The sequence below is a fragment of the Corvus kubaryi genome, unplaced genomic scaffold (assembly GCF_017639235.1).
Source record: "Corvus kubaryi isolate FWS band 111438036 unplaced genomic scaffold, C.kubaryi_AGA036_p1.0 37341, whole genome shotgun sequence".
NCBI classification, from domain to species: Eukaryota; Metazoa; Chordata; class Aves; order Passeriformes; family Corvidae; genus Corvus; species Corvus kubaryi.
In genome coordinates this window covers 11,063,863-11,085,250 of record NW_024581112.1, presented here as the reverse complement: position 1 = coordinate 11,085,250, position 21,388 = coordinate 11,063,863, and the positions used below count along the sequence as shown (strand labels likewise).

The 21,388-nt window shown below is 40.1% G+C and overlaps 1 protein-coding gene across 2 annotated transcripts in view; it reads left to right on the top strand.

The window, feature by feature from the left end:
• WARS2 (tryptophanyl tRNA synthetase 2, mitochondrial) overlaps window positions 1-18,824 on the top strand; it is a 45,748-nt gene extending 26,924 nt beyond the window's left edge. For both annotated transcript variants that reach the window (XM_042031194.1, XM_042031195.1), the window contains exons 3-6: window positions 6,253-6,333; window positions 8,068-8,153; window positions 10,768-10,886; window positions 12,660-18,824. In XM_042031194.1, the coding sequence (XP_041887128.1) occupies window positions 6,253-6,333; window positions 8,068-8,153; window positions 10,768-10,886; window positions 12,660-13,108 (735 nt within the window). In that variant the 3' untranslated portion in view covers window positions 13,109-18,824. The remainder of the gene's footprint in view (window positions 1-6,252; window positions 6,334-8,067; window positions 8,154-10,767; window positions 10,887-12,659) is intronic.
• Window positions 18,825-21,388: the final 2,564 nt, after the last annotated feature.

The window sequence follows — 21,388 nt, the reverse complement described above, 5'->3', positions numbered from 1 at the left end:
ATTTCTTTGAATAGGAATTTGAGATACTGTGTCAAATTTTCTGTCATAAGAGTACCTGCACTGTGTGCATTTGATTCAAGAGCAGTCTATTTTCTTTTGGTCTTGTTTATGGCCATTTTTTTCTTTAGCTGTATAATATAGAGATACATCACTAAGTATCTTGGAACATATTGCTTGCAACCTTAGGCATTAATAAAACCTTACATCTTATTCAAGAAAAATGTGAGCATAATTTGCTTTAGAAAAGGCCTCTTGAATTTTGCAGAAGCTCTAACTGGTACTTCTAGTAGAGACAGAAATCCTTAAAAAAGGTTTAATTTCTTTTAAAATGTAGGACTCTTTCCCTTCTCTGTTTCAATTTCTTTTAGTACGCAGCTATCCAAGTTACCTCCTCAGACCTATTTGTTTGTACTTTACACTGTCAAAATTAAATCCTTGAAATTTACTGCCCTATTAAATAGAGCCCTTAATGAGGTTACACTGCTGAGGGGAAGCTGCAAATTTTCAGTGCCTTACAGAGAAGGGCTATAGGTTGCAACTTGAGGAAGTCCATCTTGAAAATAAAACACTGCATCTCTTTTTGCAGAAAGCCACTTCAGCTGCCAACGCACAACTTTGAATTATATCACTCAGAAAAGTGAGGCCCAGTGTTGCTGATTGGCCTGCTTTCAGACCTGCTTCCAGTATTCATGCCTGTCCCACTGTTGTTCTTGAGTCTCATGGCTTGCTGTCCTCCTCAGCTGTATGTCTCATAAAAAGTCACCTAGAATTATTTGGACTAAAAGTAGCTACTGGTTTTCTACGTATATATTATTGGCTGTGGCCAGGGAATATCAGCAATAATTTGGTAAGGAACAGCTGGGGTCAAGGACAAAAAAACAGATCTGCAGGAAGAAGCCCTGAGATTGTACTTCAGCATACAATGCTCCAGAGATAATTGAAGTATAAAGTGTGATCTGAGTTTAATAACTTCAAATGGCTGCACAAGTAAATAATTAAGAAGCTTTTTGTCTTTAAAAAGGGAGGAGCAGGGCACTCAGGTGCAGAAACAGAAATGTTTGTGCCTTTCAGATAACTGCTCATTATCATTTGGAAGTGGTCACCTCTGTTAAATAAATGTGCTTTAAAAAAATAAATGGAATCTGGCTATGCACCCTTGGCCTTGTCAGCCCACAAGAAAGGAATGTAAGTAGTTCGCTCTGGAAATAACTCTTTGATTACTGATTAGTAAGCCAGGTTGTGGGGGATGCATAATGCAATGGAGATTGAAGGAGGAAATGTGTCCCTGGTAATAGCACAGAGATGACCATCTCGACCCTTTGAGAAATGCTGATGGTTTTTACAGACTTGTATGAGATTAAGTAAGAAAACTGTGTTAAAATGAGCAAGAACACAGAGCAGGAAACAAGAGAAAAACTTGATGTATTTACTGAGAAGAGCAAAGGGTATGATTTCGGCTGTCTAAAAAAGGGACATCACTATATGGATCTGGTTAAGGTTTCTTGGAAAATTTTTAATGGGAAATAGTTGACTTTGTAAAGGGAAACAATAAATAGAGCACTAAGACTGTTATTCCTGGAAATATTTTCAGCAAGGCTGCAAGAAATATTTCCCAAGAAAATAATGTTTATATTAAAAACAGGCTATTATATTTTTTTCAGGACACAAAAGTTGATCTGAAGGATTTAATTGTTGATTTTCAGAATTACCAGTGATGGTCACATTTGTGGAGTTTGGTTTGAGATGCAGTTCAGGAACTGTCACTGGTTGTGGGTTTTGTTCATTGGAGATGTAATTCTGGTTTTCTACCATTTCTACTATTTTTATACTGACGTATTTGGGGGAGAGGGCACTGCTGAGAAAATTATGTCTTCATTGAAAAAGAGTCAAGTTTATTATTATCTGTTCTCTTTTGAGAAAGTGGGCAATTCCTGCAGTACATCATAGCTCTGGAGAGTAGTTTGTTGTCAGATTTTAAAATACAAAACGAATTGAGTTCTTTACTGGTTAAAGTATACACAGAATAGCCTGAATTAATTGGAACTCTTTATATTTTTATTTCTTGAAATCCTAGTTAGATTTATTGGGTAACCTCCTTTAAAAAAAATTTAAAAAATAAATTCAAAAAGCAAGCAGAATATTTCTCTAACAGTCTTACTCTTTTTAATGAAAATTGTGTGAAAAGTGATGCTTCTTTGAAAAAGGCACAATAAACGCTACCAAACACAATAGGAAGCTGAAAATTGTTTTGCAGATTTATGCAAATATGAGACGTCTCTTCTCTGTTTCCTTCCGTTTCATTGTTGAAAGCCACACAGGCTGTAACGCTCACTTTTTTTTTTAATAGCTCAGTCAGCAGTCATGTTCCTCAGGGATTCTTGCTGGGAGCAGTTCTGGTCAACATATTCCTTCATGACCTGAAGAAGGTGGTGAAGAGAAGTTCATGGGCAATGCTAAGTCCTTATGGGTAGCCAAATGCTATGCCACAGAAAGGAACTCCCAAAGAACTCATAAAACAGAGTGGGCAGGCAAATAAGGGGTAGAAGAGCTTTAAATACTTCAAAACATCTAGGTAAAAGCAATCTAAACCTTCACACAGTATTGAGCTGAGTCACAACACAGGATAAAAGTCCTGGAGTCATCATTGGCAGCTCTCTGAAATCATTGGCTCAGCACAAGCAATTTTCAAAAAAGCCAGTAATATGTCATCATCACCAGGAAGGGTATTGTGAATAAGACAGAGATTATGTTTTGTCGCCATACAAAACCTTAGTGTGCCCATTTTTTGAATATTGGGTAAAGTTTTAGTGTCTACATCTCCAGAAGGAACTAATGAATTAGATATGATACAAAGAAGAGGAATTCATGCAGCAGGGGATAGAGTAGCTGCCTTAAGAAGGAAAAATTCAGAAGTCAGGGTTGCTTCAGTTTGAAGAGGAGAAGGCTGAGGTATATATGCAATCGAAGTTTACAGAATCAGAAAACCACTAAATAATCCAAATGTGGAATTGCTCACCAAATTGTGCAATATAAGAAACAGGTGGTATTCAAAAGTAGTAAACAAACATGGATACATTAGTGACTAAATTAAGGTATTTCTTTAAGCATCAGGTTTAAGCCTCTGGAGCTTGCTACTGCCTGTGGTTGTGAAGTGGGAGGTATCAGGTGGTTCAGAAAGGGATTAGACACATTCCTGGGGAACCTGGGTATGTTAGCAGGACTGGGCCAGGGATAATACCTTCTGATATTTCCTAGTCTGAAAATTATGGATGCTGGAGGACTATGAGGGGAAGATACTGTAGGAAGCAGTAGGCTCATGTGTTTGCCCCAGTTGCTGCTCCCAAAAACATGAGGCATGCATTGCCTTTCTTGTGATCCCGTATAGTTTTATTTATTACATTGTTGTGTTTTGGTTATTTAATGAAGACATTTGCTTGCAGTTTTAAATGGACCTGCAGCAAGAAGCTGATGGAGTTTGTCTGGGAGTATGGCTTTTCCTGATTGTGATCCATGGATATTGCTCAGTGAAGGGAAGAGTAGACTGAGCCTTTATTCTACTGGTGTCATATACATCATCACGTCTTCCAGTTTCTTTGTATCAAATTCATGCAATCGATGTGATGGAACACTGTAGCTAAACGAGTAACATTTGAGCAGATGCACCATGACCAACCAAAGGCAGCCATTACCTGCGCCTCTTGCCAAGTAAAACACAGTAGCTTAAACCGTGATTTAGTCTGACAAATGGTTTGTGGTTTAAGCCTAGAACCTCCTGATTGACACCCCAAGATACAGTCGGTTACTGCAGTTCGGATGATGAACGTTAATGCATTAGCCTTCAGTACTGAATTGTATTCCAGCTGAAATCTCTATCCTTTGGTACACTTTTACATAGTTTCTCACCATCTTATCAGGTTTTTTCTTCAGCATATTCAGCACTTTAATCTTACTTCGGAAGGGACTGTGTGTTTGAAGATTGGAAGTGAGTATAACGTGGTAGGACCCAGAACTGTGTATTCAACCCAACAAATGCTGTTTAGATCATTGGTGTTTTGGTAACTGATGTCATGTCAAATCCACTGATCCAGTGAAACACACGTGCAGTCTTGGCTGCGAAAGCAACATCTGAGAGAGCTGAATCAATGCCTGCATAGCTTTTAAAGAGGGTTCTTGTCAACACAAGTGCGACAGAGCACCATCTCCTCTCCGTCCGTGACTAGAAGAAAGAAATGAGAAACCACTTTGAGCCAGATGGTGATTCCTTCTAAATGAAATAGGAGTTCGGAGCTTAGTATTTTCTGTGAAGTTCATTTTGCTCCGGGTATTTTGTTGCACTTTGTCTTGTGCACAGAAGATTGCAGGTCAAATAAGCATGAGGGAATTAATAAAAACCCTGAATCTGTGGGAAAGGCAGAAAGAAGGGAAAGAATCAACCTGAAATATTTCATATATCTAACCACTGAGCTGTAGTCTGGAGGTCTTCTACATGGGTGACCAAAGTAGTCCAATGACTACTAGCTAGGAAATTACTATATTTAAAATGTGACAACAAAGGAATTGCAATTAATAATCCTACTAATTCTTACTTGTTAACAAACATTTTTTACTGCTTTCCATCTGGGTTGTTACATGATTTTGCATATAACTTTGAACATCTTTGAAACAGCATGCTCTTAAACATTCAAACCTGCCAGTATTGCAAAGAGTGAATCAAGTATGTAAGCAAAGGAGCGGAACATAGATCACCTTTTTTCTTTTGATGATTATCACCTATATAGCTAACTAAAAACACCCAGAGTGACAAGAAAGAAATTAAAGTAGAGCATATGCATCAGCAATGCTTGCCTCTTTTACTAATCCTAAAATGAATATTTGAAATGCAGAAGCTGAAGAGTGTATTTCAAGAAGGTAAACATGGGCTTATCCAACATTGGTTGTTGACACAACACATTTCTTGTCTCTGCCTCTGGAAAGTCTTTCTCTTAGCAGGAGGGCAGCAATCACTCTGTCTGACATCTTTCTGAAACTATTAAAATTTCACTGTCACCACAGTTTCCCCAGAATATTAAATAAAATGTTTGTTCTATGAGCTGAAGTGGGATTTTTTTTTTTATCTTTTTAAACCACCCTTGTAGCAAAGGATATGTATGCAGAGGCCTGATCCTCTTTCAATTGCAGGTCAGTATTGGTTTTGATAGGATTGCAGAATGAGGGCCAAATTAAGCCACAATTCAGGCTGTGCTGCAGTTGACTTCAGCTATTATTCCTGTTTTGCAGACAGGTCAGGTGCAACCAAAGCCCTGACAAGCCCTTCACCTAGACCCTCCACCTATGTACTTTCTGTGCAGTTCCCCAGAACTCCACTTCAGCTCAAGCTCCTGTGTCTTCACCTGAACTACATCACTATGTCCTGTGCTCAACCCTATCCCTGCTGCCCCGAGTTTCTCACTGGCTCCCTGGATTGTCCTCAGGTGTAACTAATTCTGTGACCTTTGTGTGTCTGCTGGTCACCAGACTGTCACTGCCATCACCCTTACCCTATCAGTGCATTGTCCTGGTCAGGGAGACAACTGTTCCTGCCTGGGTTGTGTCTCTTTGCAGCCACAACCTTGTGGAGCAGCCCAGCTCTTCATTTTCCCTGGCAGTTAGTTTGAGCTTCTGTGACGAACCTGTGGGTAGTTTGCTGCCAGCCATGCTGCAGTGCAGTGTGGCTCAGGCAAGGACTGGGGCAGTCTGGCCTGAGCTTAAATGGGGTTCCTGGAGCCATGTGCAGAGGGAATGCCTGTAAGGCTCAAGTGAGGCTGGTGAGGACAATTAAGGGAAATCTGCATTTGGGACTCTGACGGAGAAGAAATAAAGCTTGGGTAACTTACTGCCACTGGAAATGAGAAAAGCAAAGAGATTTTTTAACTATTTAAGTATTATCTGAAAGTGTGGAGAGGCTGTGACACAGTGGCAAGCAGTTGGTTAGTTTATATGTCTGTTCAACTCTGCTATTGCTAAAGCATTTTCTTTCTTGTTTAGAATATGAGTGGATAGGATCAAGAACCTTGCTCTACTACTTTAATGTAGAGCATTCAATCCTGGCAATGTCCAAAACTTTCCATTAGCTTGTCACTTGACCTTACTGAAAAAGTAATATACAGAAATAAATGGTTTTCTGGTCTTTGATACTATTTATTCTTATTGACTTTGAGAAAATATGCATATAAAAGAAGAAGATTTAAATAGATTCTAACTTCATACTTTCAGGTTCCTGAGCATGCAGAACTTGCCTGGATTCTCGGGTGCTTAACTAATGTGCCACGTCTGCTACGTTTGCCCCAGTGGAAGGTATGGACAGTTTGGTAAATTGAAAAGAAATCTATGGGAATTCAGTAGAAATGTTGTCCTGGCAGTACTTGTCATCTCTGAAGTACCAACTGTACCTTGGTTATCCTTGCTTTAGGTTTAAGTAGTTCTGTACTCCTGTGGTGGAAGGGGGAAAACGTGTCTCTCCAGGTTTGTTCCTCTCTGAACGTTTTCCTGCTGGAAGCTACAGAATTGTGGTTTTGGCAGAGACTTGCTGAAACTGTACTAAATATGAGGTTTGTTTAGTGTTGTTAAACTGATTTTGCTAGAATGTTCAGTGTTATTTCAATGTTTATTTAATAATGCAAATGTAATGCAAGATATTGCAGTGAAAACCATGAGCCTTGCTGATTAAGGAGTTCCATAAACAGCTTTTCTTTTTCCACTATAAAGAGTGGCTGCTCTGTAGATTTTATGGAAGAGTGTTCAAAAGAGGCATATGTTTGAAGAGGAGTATAGAAATTACAAATATTAAAAATGTGCTGAGTGATAGTGTATCTTAAATGTTTGCCTTTACAAGTTTCAAATGTTCATCTTCTTAATCTTGGTGCTGCATCAGCATGACTGCATCAACAGAGTTCTTGCATTTAATTTCCTTGTATTTTATTTTGACATTTAGTAAGCGGAAAAAGAAAAAGACAGGAGAGAGAAGTATCTGAAAAAAAAAACCAAAACCAACAGCTTAAGAGCAGTTTGGCTTGCAGAGTTCAGAGCTGTCTTAAATACCTCCAGATGTTTTCTTTTTTCCTGTTTTCCTTCTTAATTAAATAAAACCAGTAAAACTTAAATACAGCAACCAATGTTAATGCATGGCATAGATTAAAGCAAACCTTTTCAAACCTGAGGTTCTAAAGTTAAGCTCTTAAATCCTACTTTGGCTAGATTGACTTTCCAGACCTACAGATAGGTGTTACAGGTGCTGAGCTTTGCAAATTAGGTTCCCTGAACCCTAGGCACCTAGAGATGTAGACAGAATACAGGATCTGTAGGAGAGAGTGAGACAAATCTAAATATATTTGAACAGTCTTAATGAAATAATTAAGATTTCAAGGGGCTTAGTATATTTAACTATTGCTAAAAGTGAAACATAGATATGCCATTGCTAGAACAGAATTAGTGTGTGTAGCCTGTCTTGATCTAGATGATCCATATCATGGAGCAGTAGAGGACTTGAATGCTTTGGGTGGATTGTGCAGAGCAGTGTGAACTAATTGAGACAACACTGAACTCTGCCTCTGTAGTTCTGGGTTCTCCCAGCTGTCACTGGCTGTCCTGGTGACTGTGTGTGATCACTGTGTCTTGATCTCTTTTCTGTGAAACATAGGTATTGATACCTTTTTATACCTCCATTACAAAGCATTTCAAAAATGTATTGCTGAAGATGCTGTTTAAAAAGTAGGTTTGTGTGTAATGTATAAGTGTAATAACTCAGCCTGATGGTTTTGCATTTGAAGTAATTTCCATTAATAGGGTTGCAAACAGAAAGCAAAAGAAACCCTATGTTCCCTTCTCAGTAGAATATCAGAACAGTGTAGGGAAATTCATAAATACAGGACATAAACCAGAATGTTAAGGAGTGGATTTTTCATGACACTGTCTTCTGTAGAGCTGCATAATAAATTACTCAACTGGTCAGAATTCTAATTAATTAAAATCACAGACTTTGATACCATTAGTCAAAAGTATGATTCTTCTCTGTTTTTCTTTTTCAAACAGATGAAGCGTGCCAGCCAGAATCGCGAAGGAACTGTTGGTTTGTTGACTTACCCTGTGCTTCAAGCAGCAGATATTTTGCTGTACAAGTAAGAGGCAGAATGTGAGCCCATGGGCAATGTCTGTTCAGCTACACTGGAATGAATGTTTGTCAGGTCAACATGCTAACTTATTAAGCAGGGGAGCTGCGTGTGATTAGATCAGAAGATTGGAAATGGACAGACTCTCAAGTGGCTGGTTGAAATCTAGCCTGGTTAAAAAGCAACTGACAGGGCTGTAAAGAGCAACAGCTGGTCACATGAAAATAATTCTTAGGGAATTAAAACAGACTGATGTTTAACATATTACATGTTCACCCACACTTCTTTTTTTTAAGTAGTTTTGCTTCATTTTGTCTAGTGCACTCTAGAGATACTTAAACTGTCTCTATGTAGTATACCAATATTAGTGGGGGATTCTGCATAGGCCAGTTCATACTGATGAAAGAAAGTAATTTATTGACTGCATCTTGTAGTACCTGGGCTGGTTCAGTTTCCTCTGTGTTGTACTGTGTGCTACAATGGAAATAGCCCCTAATAAGGGACTGGTGACTCAGCATGCCTAAGTCTGTAGCCTAGCTGGTAGAATTTGTAGTGCATTGTCATGACTGGTTGTATTTCATAATATGATTTAAACTGTCTCAGTAAGTAAATGTTAGAGACAGTGCACCATGTAGGAATTGTTTTATGTTCAGAGCATACATACTTTGTGGCATTGTTCTGAAGGAAGTTGTGTGTATTGATTGGGACAGAGAAGTAATACAGGACAGAGTAACCAAGATTGCCCATTTATGAATTCAGAAAAATGTTATCTAGAGAAATTTCATGTTAAGTGATCATAGTAGTGAAAACAGAAGACCAGGAGATAGTATTTCTAATTTACCTGAATTTTAACTAAAAATAATGGGAAGCAAGCAGAAGTCAGAATTAATTTGAGTATTATAATGATTTTATTTGAAGTGAGTCCCATTTGATTGTCAAATATTTGAGTGATTTGAGTGTCAAATATCTAAGGGTGAAATTTAGCCAACTTTATCAGAAATCACGTTGTTTTGATTGAGCTCAACCATGTCTGTCTCTTCCATCTCTAATACAATCAGGTGTTTCATCTTTCCTTAGTAAAGCCAGTGGTTTGTTGGCTACTATCTGTATTAACAGCAGGCTGTCCACGCAGAGCACAAAACAAGGAAGTGAAAGAGTAACAATACCTCTTTGAAGAAATTTGTCTTAATATCTTTAATAAGAAATGTTTTAATGCAAACAATATAAGGAACAAGAATTAGGGAGAAATGGAAACACAGGAAGGGAACAGCAGTCATGAAGAAGAATTTAGAGCTGAAGGAGAGGGAGAAACAGTAATAACTCAGATGAACCAAGGATCAAAGAGACAGGAAAATGGACAGAAGGTAAATACATGACAGAAAGGAGTAAAAATAGCACCAGAACAGAAATATATATAAAAAAAAAAAGCCAGCAAGGAAAAAGGCAAAGTATTGTGCAGAGGTTTTATAGAGATAATATGTTTTCTGTTTAGTGGCAAACTTTATGAATATGGAACCATTTTTGGCATATGGAAACATTTCTTTTGACCTGCATAGAGTATATTGATTATGGTAACTGATTTTCTCTCAGTTATAGGGCACTGTGATTTCCTATTGCCTACTGTAACTGTTTTTAGGTTGCCTTGCTGTCTGATTGGGAATAAAGGTGGACAAATTGATGCCTGGATGTCAGCCCAGTAATTCAGAATTGGAAGGAAAGAGTACCGTGTTGATCTGAAATTTTCTGGGAACTTAAAAGATGCATAGCGGACTTCCTTACTTTGGAACATGTCCAGTATTCAGAGCTGAATACCCCATAAGCCATAGAAAAAAAAATCTTCTGGGGGATGGGAGAGTAATCAAAAGCTGGCAAGATTTCAAGTCTGCCTCATCTAAAAGAATCATACATTTTTAGCAAGTATGATTAACTGTGGGAAAGAATCACCAGGGGAAGTAATGGATTCTTCACCTCCTCATGTCCTCTGATGCAGATTGTGTTTCCCTCCAGAAGTGTATTCAAGCCATTGAGTTCAGTACAGAAGATCAAATTATCCCTTGAATCTAGCAGTTCTAATCCTCTAATAACACTTGTGACAATAGAGGCACTGGACCACATGATTTATACAACTGTGATGAGGAAGAAACACTCTCTTCTTTCCTTCCCTTGATACATCCTCAGTACTGACTCCTCAACAACAGTTATGTTTTCCTGAGACTCGACATGACAAGGTGCTTGCACTTTATGCCCTGCAGATCTTTCTTGCTTTGTTTGCACACTATAACGTGTGCTCTTTGATCTCTAAAGAGACAGCAGGAGATGCTACAGAAACCTTTCTTTGAGTTGAGTTTAATGAGTTGCTCTTACAGGTATCTTTGCCATATATGTCTTCAGAAAGGGCTGTTTTTGCCCTTGGGTATGTGCTTCAGCTCAGCACAAAAAGCAGACTCATCCTTGAATATGGTCAGTTTGGGATCTTTTTCCCACAGCACCTATATCTAGCTGGGACTGAGTATTTGGCTCCATCTGGCCCTCTGTCATGGCAGAAGCTGTGACAGTCTTGAGTAACATTTCAGCAGAACCAGAGAGCTTTGCTGAGTTTCCTGTATCTGTCTTTTATTAAAAGGTCAACACGTGTTCCTGTTGGAGAAGATCAAGTCCTGCACCTGGAACTAGCCCAAGATATAGCACAACAGTTCAACAAGAAATATGGAGAATTCTTTCCTGTGCCCAAAGCCATTTTAAGTGAGCTGGTCTTGGTCATTTTTTTTTCTTTGACTGCACTTCGAGGTTGAAGATGGATTTAAATATTGTGGAAATAGTTTCAGGAACCAAGAAAAGGGGGCAAACTGATGCTAAGGGAGTGGAAAATTAAAAACTGACAACAAGAGACTTTGGCTGTGAAATTGAACTCCCAAGATAGATAAGGCTTTAGAAATCCCTGGTAGAGGAATGCACGTGATGTCTGGTATTCTAGTGCAGGGGGCCAGATGCACTCTGCTGTTGCCAGTCAGCCTTACTCTTCAAGTATTGGACTTTTTAAGAGCAGGGTCTCTGTTCCATGCTGCTCGTTCAGGAGACATGTAAGCAGTAAGGCAAAAGACCTCCAGCAGGCAGAATCCTTCAGATTCTGAGTGGTAGATGTTTACATTAAGCGTGCTGAACAGCCTGTTGGTATACAGTGTATATGTATGTACAGTGCTCCGAATTTTAAGGGTGTTTAATATATACTTGAATATTTCAATATGTGTCTGTCACAGAGATCAAAACTTTGTGGTTTTGATCTTAGACTCAGGAAGACTTATAAGGAAAATCTTGGCAGCCATTTTTGAGCTCTAAGGTCATAGGCCGGGGGTGAGGAGGAGTCAGATGGCGCAAATGGCATGTTTGTTAAGAAACGTGAAGAATTGGGCAAGGATGAAGCATTGCATCTTTGTTGTAAGTAATGTAGAGGAATGCACAGCAGAGACCTTCGCCCCCAAAAGGGCAAGGAGCTCTCACCTTAGAAAAGACAGGCGGTAATAAACCTTTCTCAATTTTCAAGCCTCAGTGACAAAAAATGGTGTTAGACCTAGAGTGGAGTTTTGAGAATATTAGGTATTGCAAACTCTGCAGTTCCTAATTGAGTACTAAGCACTATAAAGAGGAGCTGAGTGTTGTTTATGATGCAGGTGAGACTGTTTACCATTAAATAAAAAGCTCAATTTGAAAAAAAGAAAAAATTCACTTTGCTCCCAAGAAGCATTCCTTCCTAAGCTCACAAGTATATGCAAACCAACAAAATCTCCTACATGGATGGGAGAAGGTAGGGACCTATTCAGATTTACCTGGGCTCTTTCAATTTTACAGAAGAGAGACAGACTCTTTCCAAAAGGTGATTTCAGAACAAAGCAGTTTCTGGGGCAATCTGAATTGTATGCTGGAGAACCTTTATCCTTTCACTGAGTACATAAGCCCTCTATGAGCAGTATGCAGGTAATTTAATTGGCTGTATTAGGTGTCTAAAAACAGTGCTTTACCTCTAACAGAGCTGGTCAGTGTTGAGTTAGAGAATTTTAATAACTGTCTTTACTGAGATTTACCAAGAGATTTTGAGTGGTAGAGTTTCCTGAAATAAGGAAATTAACTGTTACAGGGGTTTTTTTCTTCAGCGGATTTAACCTGTTTCTCCACTACTCAGAACCTTTCAGTAATGTGCAATAATAGAAGGGAGGAGAAATTTAGGGGGGGAAATCAGCATGTAAGGTACATAAAATATTAGGAGTTGACCCAGCAGAAGTTCCTTCTTCACGAGGATGGGAGAGATGGAACAGGTTTCATTCAGTTTATAAGAGGAGAAAGGTGGCTTCTTAGAAGGACAAGAAGAGTGCAAGAACTAAACAAGAGCACACATGATTGTGCTCACAATTCATTTTTGAGCAAGGATAAACAACTTCATCATATGGCTGCACATTTTTCTTAGCAATTGTCATAAGAAACCATTGTCTGTGTTCATAACTTTTTTTTTTTTTTTTTAAGGTACGACAAAGAAAATAAAATCCCTCAGAGATCCAGCAGTGAAGATGTCCAAGTCAGACCCACAGAAGTTAGCTACTGTTAACATAGCAGACAGCCCTGATGAAATAGTGCTGAAATTTCGCAAAGCTGTGACTGACTTTACCTCGGAGGTGACCTATGACCCCACCGCTCGCCCCGGTGTCTCCAATCTGGTGTCCATTCACGCTGCAGTAACGGGGCTTAGCATCAAAGAAGTGCTGCACCAAGCCACTGGTCTTGACACTGCTCACTACAAAATGGTGGTAGCAGAGTCAGTTATCCAAAAATTTGCACCTATCAGGAATGAAATCAAGAAACTCCAGGAAGACAAATCCCATCTGATAAAGGTTTTAGAGGATGGAGCAGAGAAAGCCAAAGAACTGGCTGCTCCTATCTATCAAGAAATAAGGAGACTGGTGGGATTTCAATAGAAGCTGCTGAGTAGTCACAAGGACTTTTGTATCATGGGATAGAGGTTTTTTTATTTGTAACAAAGTCATTTATTAATTATTAATATTTTTGGTTTGAAACAAAAGCTTTTTTTTCCTGGAAGATCCAAGGAGAACATTGGAGGTGATTGCACTAAAAAATGTCCATGAAGCCAGATACTTCCAGTGGGACCATCATTAAGCTTGTCTGGTTAGTCAAAGAGGGAGAACAGAAGCAATCACAATTCACAAAGAAATTGTGCAAAACCAGAATATAAGGTTGCCTGTGTGGGTTTTTGGATTTTTCCATTGACCACTACAAGAAGCTGAAGTGTAGGCAAGGTGATCAGAATCTAGCAGAAAGATATGCAATCCTCTCAAGAGCATATTTGGCTGTGTATGCAATCTTGTACAGATGGACAGTTCACCCTGTTGGGGGTTATTCAGCTTTGATATGGTGATTGAACATGTTCTTGGATAACCAGAATAAAAGCAGAGACTTAAGAATAAATGCTCAGGGTGATGAAGAGAGAACATACTGCTTCTCCCTATAGTGTCTTCAAATTCAGTGTGAATTTTCTTTTTGTATCTATGTAGTTTGTGTGAAGTGAATTTCACTTCTGCCATTTGTGCCATCCTGCTGGTCAGGTCTAAGGTATTTCAGTGAGAAATGAGATGTGCTCCAGCTGCTCATATTTCATCTGCTGTTCTGTTTAGCAGGATTTTCAGTTCAGCATCAGGTGTAGGATTGCTTTAAAAAAGGTGTAGGGGGGAAGACATAATGCTAAATCAAAGAAGTCTTGGGTTGAGAATCAGAGAACTCCACAGAGTAAAGTTTACAAAATTCTTTCTTTAGAAAATTGTGCTGAGGTCAGAGCCAGAATACAATTAAATAGATCTTTATGGACTCTTCACTACTGAGCCTTGAGAAAGTGTCGTGGTGGGAGAACAGTGTTAGCCTGCCCTGATCTTGGGCCTCACAAGATCCACAGACTGGGACCCATGGGTTGTGGTATTTGTTGGGGAGTGTGCGGCAAAGGGGAATTGCCAAAAGGAGACACCATGTTCTAAAGAGGGGTAGTAGCACATGTTAAAAGGTAATGAAAGCCCTACTGGTCTTGTGCCAGCATATTTAACTGTATTGTTACACTTCATGGTGCTGTGTTTGAAATTGCTGTAGTGTAATGTAAATTGAGTTAATCCTGTACTCTGGCAGCTCATAACCACTCTATGCCTGTGGCATTTGTCATGTGGGATTGCAGTCTTATATGACTGAGTTAGTAAAACATGGTGGGGGTGGAGGGGGCGTGTTTCTACATAGTACCATTGGTTGGTTGGTTGTTTTGGGGTTTTTCTAAATAGCAGTATTTAGTTAATTATAGTGTGTTGATTCAGAAAGAAATATTTAATTTTCCAAAACATAAAGCTGAGAACTGAGCGTCTCCAGATCTGTGATGTGACCTGTATTTATTTGTTATGGATCTGAAGAAGAGAACTGCCATGCAAGAACTTGACGATGACAGATTTTCTAAAATTAGTCAAGACTAAAGAAGCAGAGTGGATGAAGACAGACTGATTGGAACCAAAGTCAGTATTGTCAAGCCTCAGGTAATGTCCTCTGGAAATAATAAGTATATTCAAGAATTGTCCCTGGTTTTAAATAAGCTGGAGTGGATAAGGAAAGGACACGTTATAACTGTGCATATTTACGTGGTTTTAAAAAACTTTTATCAGTGTTTAACAGCTGCATTAGGGCACTAAGACAAAAAATAAAGGCACACAATTACTGCTGCTTACTGACTTGGCATAAACTGTTTGCTGTGGCACTTTTTAATATAGTTTGATTTCTGCAAAGGTCCCACAGTCACAGTATGTTCCTTAAGAGAAGTGAACACTGTGCTCATGGAAGACCTCTGAAAATCTTTAATACTAGTGTGTCTAGTTTCTACCCTACCTCTTTTTCACTAGCAAAGATAGAAGTATATATTCAAGAGACAAATCATAGTTTCAAGGTCTCTTTACACTTCTAATACTCAAATCACCTAATATATGAAGTTGCCATTCAACACACCTTCTTTGCAATGGAAGGAAAATAGGAGCATTCATGGGAGGGGTTGATGCCAACAGGTAATTTTGGTTTGTTACTTAAACTGTTCTGAGCCATCTTTCCAAAACTGTTAGGTTTTTTTCAGAAAATTGTGTAGGGAAAGCAGGAAGAAAAAACTTCAAAAGAGCCTTTTCTTTGGGGTGGATGTTTATGACATTACATATTTAGCTGTGTTTCAATCAAATTCACTAATTTTCCTTTTTTTAATTCAATAATACATTGGGAGTTTTCCCTTGCCTTTCTCCTATCAGTCACAGTTTTTTCTGCAAAGGTAACCATCTTGGTATTGAGGTGGTTTAACTGAGCTTGAAGCAGTGAGTCGATTCCAAGCTACTCTCCCTTCTTCTATGTCCCTGTTTCCTCCTGAGAATGTTTTTATAAGCACCCATTCTATATAGGGTTTTGTGGCAACGTTTAGTAAGTAGTGCAGATGAGTTAGAACAGCTGTTGAGAGAGCAGTTGCTGAGAAGACTTGATGCTTTATATTTCATGATTATTTGTTTCACACTAGTGCTGGGGATTTAATTTTGTTTGCAATGAAGTAGGTGCACTCCTGAAATGTGTTTTCATAGGGTTTTTTATCCAAATCATATTCTCTAAGACTTCTCTGTGATGTCAGCTGAAGTGCAGCTGGTGGGGCGTTTCTGCAGGAGCACACTCCTGATCCCACTGCAGTGTGGTACAGACATGCCCTGTGGTGTTGTGGAAGTAGTTGTAAGGTGTTCTTCCAGGACAGGGTGGGAAAAAGGTCCAAGTACATCCTTCCTGGCTGAAGTAAAAAGAGTCAAAAGGTGGAGGGGTATCCTTACCCCTTGCAGTGTTGCTCACTGAAGAAAAGGAAGCAGAAACAACGATCGTTTATTTAGAGTGTGTTGGTAATTTGTGCCGTGGACTCAAAATCTCCTCTTTTGCCGTTCTTATGTTACTGCAGCTGATGTCCTGCAGATCCCAACCACTGCATATGTATTGGGCATGGCATCTCCTGGTAAGACTCACCTTTAGAGATAAAACATCAACTCCACAGTGAATAACTTGCAAAGATCTAACGAAAACACTTGAGACATTTATTTTTGCGGCTAGTTATTCCTAGGAAATCATGATATCACATAGTGAGTGTCAGCTCTGTGCTTTTCAGTTTAGAGTGCGGAGTTTACTGAGAATTTTAGATTCAGGAACAATGTTTTCTTCAGCAAAGATTCCAAATGATGGTTGGCCCCATAAATTAACTCTAGGACTACTCCAGCATACATCCCTGCCTCAAATATCTGGAGTGCATGGATATTGTTCATTATACTGGAATTTGATAGTAACTTAAAGATGTGGTTGAAGTATACTTGGTTTTCAAACACCATAACCTGGCTTCTCAGATTCCCCAGAAGGCTTTCTGCATAGTTCTGATTCAGTGTGTGTTTATCTACAACCAATTCAAGCAAAGTTCCTTTGCAGGATTATGGCTGCATCCATTAAAGGTTAGGGAATTCCTGAAAGTGAGCTGAAAGTCTAAGGAAGGACAGTGAAATGGGATCCTTGGGGACTGACCTGCATCTAAATGTTTTGGGAACCATAGGTTATCAAAGCAAATGTTTTCTTATCCTTGGTTAGGGCCATGATCCTGACAGCAATATAGCAGTAAATACTGCTGATGAAAGTGTGTTCTTTCAGCGGTCCAGCTTGGTTAGATTTATGTTCAGTACAACAGATGGATCTTTCACCATTTTGATCTGTGCATTTAAGCTCCTGGATGGTGCCTACTCGTTTGTTTATGACTGATGGACTGCTGCACAGAGATACAGTCTAGCAAGCTGGCATAGGAAGTCTAGTGGAAAAGGGTTTTTGTTCAGGAAATACATTATCTCTTCTTGACAAGAAAACAGAACTCCTCTTTCTGCTGTATTGGACTGTCTAATTTCCTTGAAATTATTTGATCTGTTCATTCTTTCTGGGTAAATTTGACAGTAGCTGAAAGAAGAATGTCAATGTATTGTGTAGTCAAAAGCCTTAGAAGGATCCAGACATCTCTCATCTTTTCAGAAGTCCCTTACATAGTGGGACTTTATTGTTGGCATCAGCCAGTTTTGGGGAAAACGCTGCAGCAAAATGGTAATCATATATGACGTTAATTTATCTGCTTAAAGCTTTTGTGGTTTGGTTTGGGTTTTTTTAGCTCAGTAGCCTGTGAAAGAAGACTTTTTAAGTATTGAATTCCCAACCAAGCTTTTTATCACATAGTCCTGTCCAGATGACAGCCGAAGAAATGGAAAATTCTCTTTTTTTCTCACAGAAGATTCTGCACTGATTCTCACTGTCTTTTCTGTTGTTCTGTTGGTTGTGCTAATGGTCATATTGTGGAAGGTTTGACAAGTAAGTATTTATTCTGTGTCAATAAGAAGTCATTTTACCTGCAACAGTCCCATTTTATTATGGAAATGGAAGATTCACTGATTATTTCACTCATAGGCTGCAGCCTTGGTGTCACAATTATTTTACATAAAACAAAATGCCAACCTCCTGCACAGGTACAGTAAACAGTTTAACACCTGGGAAGATTTTTTGCCACTGTTGTAAACTGCTGTCACAGAACACCATGACTGAAGATGAGATTATCCACTACAAGAATGGTCTCGTGCTGCCTGAGGACATAAAATTAAGCACTGAGCTTAGTGTCTGTTGTGCTGTCGTGCTCTCAGCAGTCCAACATGGCTGTGAGACGGAAACAGAGCAAATCTGTGCCACACCAAAAGGTTTGATCAGTTCCAGATGTGCTACATTTGCTGTATCTGCAAGACAAAATGTCAAGGCAAGAGTTCCAGAACCAAAATCCTTAAAAGTTATTAAATGTTTGGGAGTAACAGCATGCTTGTAAAGCTTGGCTTATAAAGCCTATGATAGCATGGTCTTAGCCTCATTCATATGGCTGACATGAGCAGTCAGTCACACAGCTGAGTGTGATGGTGGCATAAGGTAAGCCATCTGCTTCCTCAGTACAATAATGTAGAGACAGTATGAGTCTAATTTGGGGGGTTACTGGATTAACCCTCACAGGTGGGAAGTAATAGCTCATGGCAGAGCAAGGTAGTACCAGATCTCTCTTGTGTCCTAAACCATTCTGAAACCAGATGCTCACAGTTCAGGTGTGGACTTCAGGTTGTGCAAAGCACAGGCAAGGTGCTGCATGGACAGTGTCACTTGTCCCACATGTTATTGTATCTATGACTCTGCAATTGCTCCAATTTCAGTTTGGTGTGACTTTATTGTCATCCATCAATGTGAAATGATGGTCACGTGCTGATAAAATTAATGGAACTTCTATTTGAAACACTGGCTATATGTTCTCTACTATCTTTGGTGAAAAGTTCTTTCCTGATGCCCCAGGATTTATAGAAAGAAATTGTTAAGCTGAATACAGATGAAATTTATCAAAACAAGGCTGCTCTCTGGCATCATCCAGACTTTCTGGTGTAGGTGGTTTCTGGCTTCATTCACCCTGTTTACCTTCATGCTTCCTCCCCTAAGCCACATCCCTGAGTAAAGTAAAATCTGTATGTTGAATGTTGCAAGACTGACTTTTTATTGTGACTGGAAACAGTTTTTCAAATATATTTCAAGAGTCTCTTCATGGTGTTTGCTGAATGAATAACAAAGATGTCAATAAGTACCTCTTGAGTATTTAAGCCACGAAAGATCTGTGAGTGGGTTGGGGCTTGCTCTGCCCACACTTACTCCTTCATGGCCTGTCTGGCAGATGTTCCCACAGCAAGAATGGGAAAAAGAGCAATTTTCTCCTTAGGCTTGTAGGCCAAATGTAAACTGCAAGTGGCAGTGTGTCATCCATTATTTTTAGGCAGCCCTCATGAACTTGCTCTTAGTGACATCACTGTTTGCACGCCCCCAAAGTTGAAATTGTGTGGATATTATGGGGGGAAAACCACTGGATGTGAACAACTAAACCCATTTCTGTCCCAGAGCTGATGCCTTTGTTATGCGTGCACGTTGGCACATGGCAAAGAAGGGCCTTGCTGCTCGGGAGAGGATTGCTGCTGCCACCATTGAGACAACTGATCCAAACTGTGAGACTCCTGCCTTACGTCCACCAACATGAACCCCCCTAGAAGGAAACTGTGAAGTGGATGAATTTACTGTGTACACTGCATGAGTGCTGCAGGTTGTGTAGTGTTGGTGTGACCTGTTGGGAAAGTATGATTTTGGTGTTTAATAACCATTGTCAAAACAGCCCAAGGATGTGCTGGGATTCTGAAGATCTCGACTCTCTTATGAGGAAAGGCTGAGAGAGCTGGGCCTGTTCAGCCTTGAGAAGAGATGTCTGAGAGGGGACCTCATCAATGTCTATAAGTATCTGAAGGAAGGGTGCCAAGAGGATGGAGCCAGACTTCTCGGTGGGGCCGAGTGCTAGGACAAGAGGCAATGGGCAGAAACTGGAACACTGGAAATTCCACCAGAACATGAGGAAGAACTTCTTTACTGTGCAGATGCACTAGAACAGGCTGCCCGGAGAGGTTGTGGAGTCTCTCTCTCTGGAGGTACTCCAGAACCATGTGGACACAGTCCTGTGCCATGTGCTCTGGGATGACCCTGCTTGAGCAGGGAGGTTGGAGGAGCTGGCCCACTGTGGTCCCTTCCAACCTGACCCATTCTGTGATTCTGTAAATTCAGATGTGTTCCTGATTTGTATGTGGGTTGTTCTGGCTCCTCTGAGGATGAAATGTGCTTTTGTGGGGGACTTATATCTAATGGGCCTAATTCCTACAGAGTTATTGTTAAAATAGGCTTCAGAGTTCCAAAATATCTGTGTAGTGTAACAACAAAATTGAAGTGATGAGCATTGCTGCTCTTTTAATCCACTTCGGTTACCAGCATTACACACTGGCAGGAGTAGAAACTCCACTTTTTTTCTTCTTTAAGCCAACCAAGTTCTGACTCAAAGGGCTTCACTCTACTTTCTGTTTGCCTTTGAGGAGATGGATTAGCTGAAGTGTGAATGTTCATTAGCTTTGTGGCTTATGAGGATATTTCAATAAATCTTGAGTGATTTGTCGAGGGAGATCTCTGGGTGGCCTGAGAAGATGGATGCTGCAGGGTTTTGGGGAGAATGTTTTACCTCTCTTAAGTTAGAAAAAAACCCAAGTATAATGTTCTTACAGATGAGAATTAAATAAATAGAGAACATTGAATATTCCTTATCAGCTTTATTGAATGTTTTGCTATGGCTTCGTAGAAGACAGCAAAATGTGCATCGTCAAGGCCATTTTGGTATATTGTTTTTCATCTGATCTGAGTTGAGTTTATTTCTTTGTTGCACTTGAGCAGGATGCTTAACTTTGAGTAGGATGCTTTGCCTCAGTTTTCTCACTATAAATGAGGCATAGGAGACTTCATTACACAGATATTGGGAGGCCAAACTAGTATTTGTGAAGCATTTTGAGCCTTCTAGTTGAAGATGCTCTCACCTGGCACTGAGTTACAGTATTTCTTCCTGAAGTGCTCTTTTGGTGATGCTTATGGTGTAAGTAAACGTAGTGAGAAGTGCTGGAGGGCAGATAGTTCAGTACAGAGTAATAAATGCATTTAGTAAAAGCATCCAAGTTGTGTGCTTCGCAGAAACCTGTAGGCTGTTGATTTCTAACTTAATACTCTTTGTTGTGCTGCAAAATGCTTGAAAATGACCCAAAAGAAACTTGAACCACAGGCTCTACTGCAGTTTCTCGATCTTTGTCTCCTCCTTGCAGTGTGAACACAAGGGTCTCTCCAAGTATCTAATATCAAAAGGAAGGTAATTCTACTACAGGAAAGGGGGAAAAAATTACTAAATTTCCTGAATAGTAAACAGTTTGGGTTGGCCTTTGAGGTTTTTTTAGGAAGCTGGTCTCTCTGTTCTTGGGCCTTGCACTGCTGGTGGATATCTCGAGGATGGGACGCCCCTGCCTGCTGTTGTTGCGGGCCTCTCCCCGCTCCCCACCTCGAAACAAGCGGCCAGCGGAGAGAACTGGGAAAGTGTCGGGGAAGGTGTGGCAGGAGTGGAGCAGCGGTGGGGGAGCCTTGCTGGGGCTCCGTGGGTGGGAAGGAGCTTCCCCAGCGCGGGGGGAGCCGCGGGGGCCCTGGGGGCGCAGTGCGCGGCGGCGGGCGCCAGGGGGCAGCGGCGGGCCGGGGGCGCTGCGGGC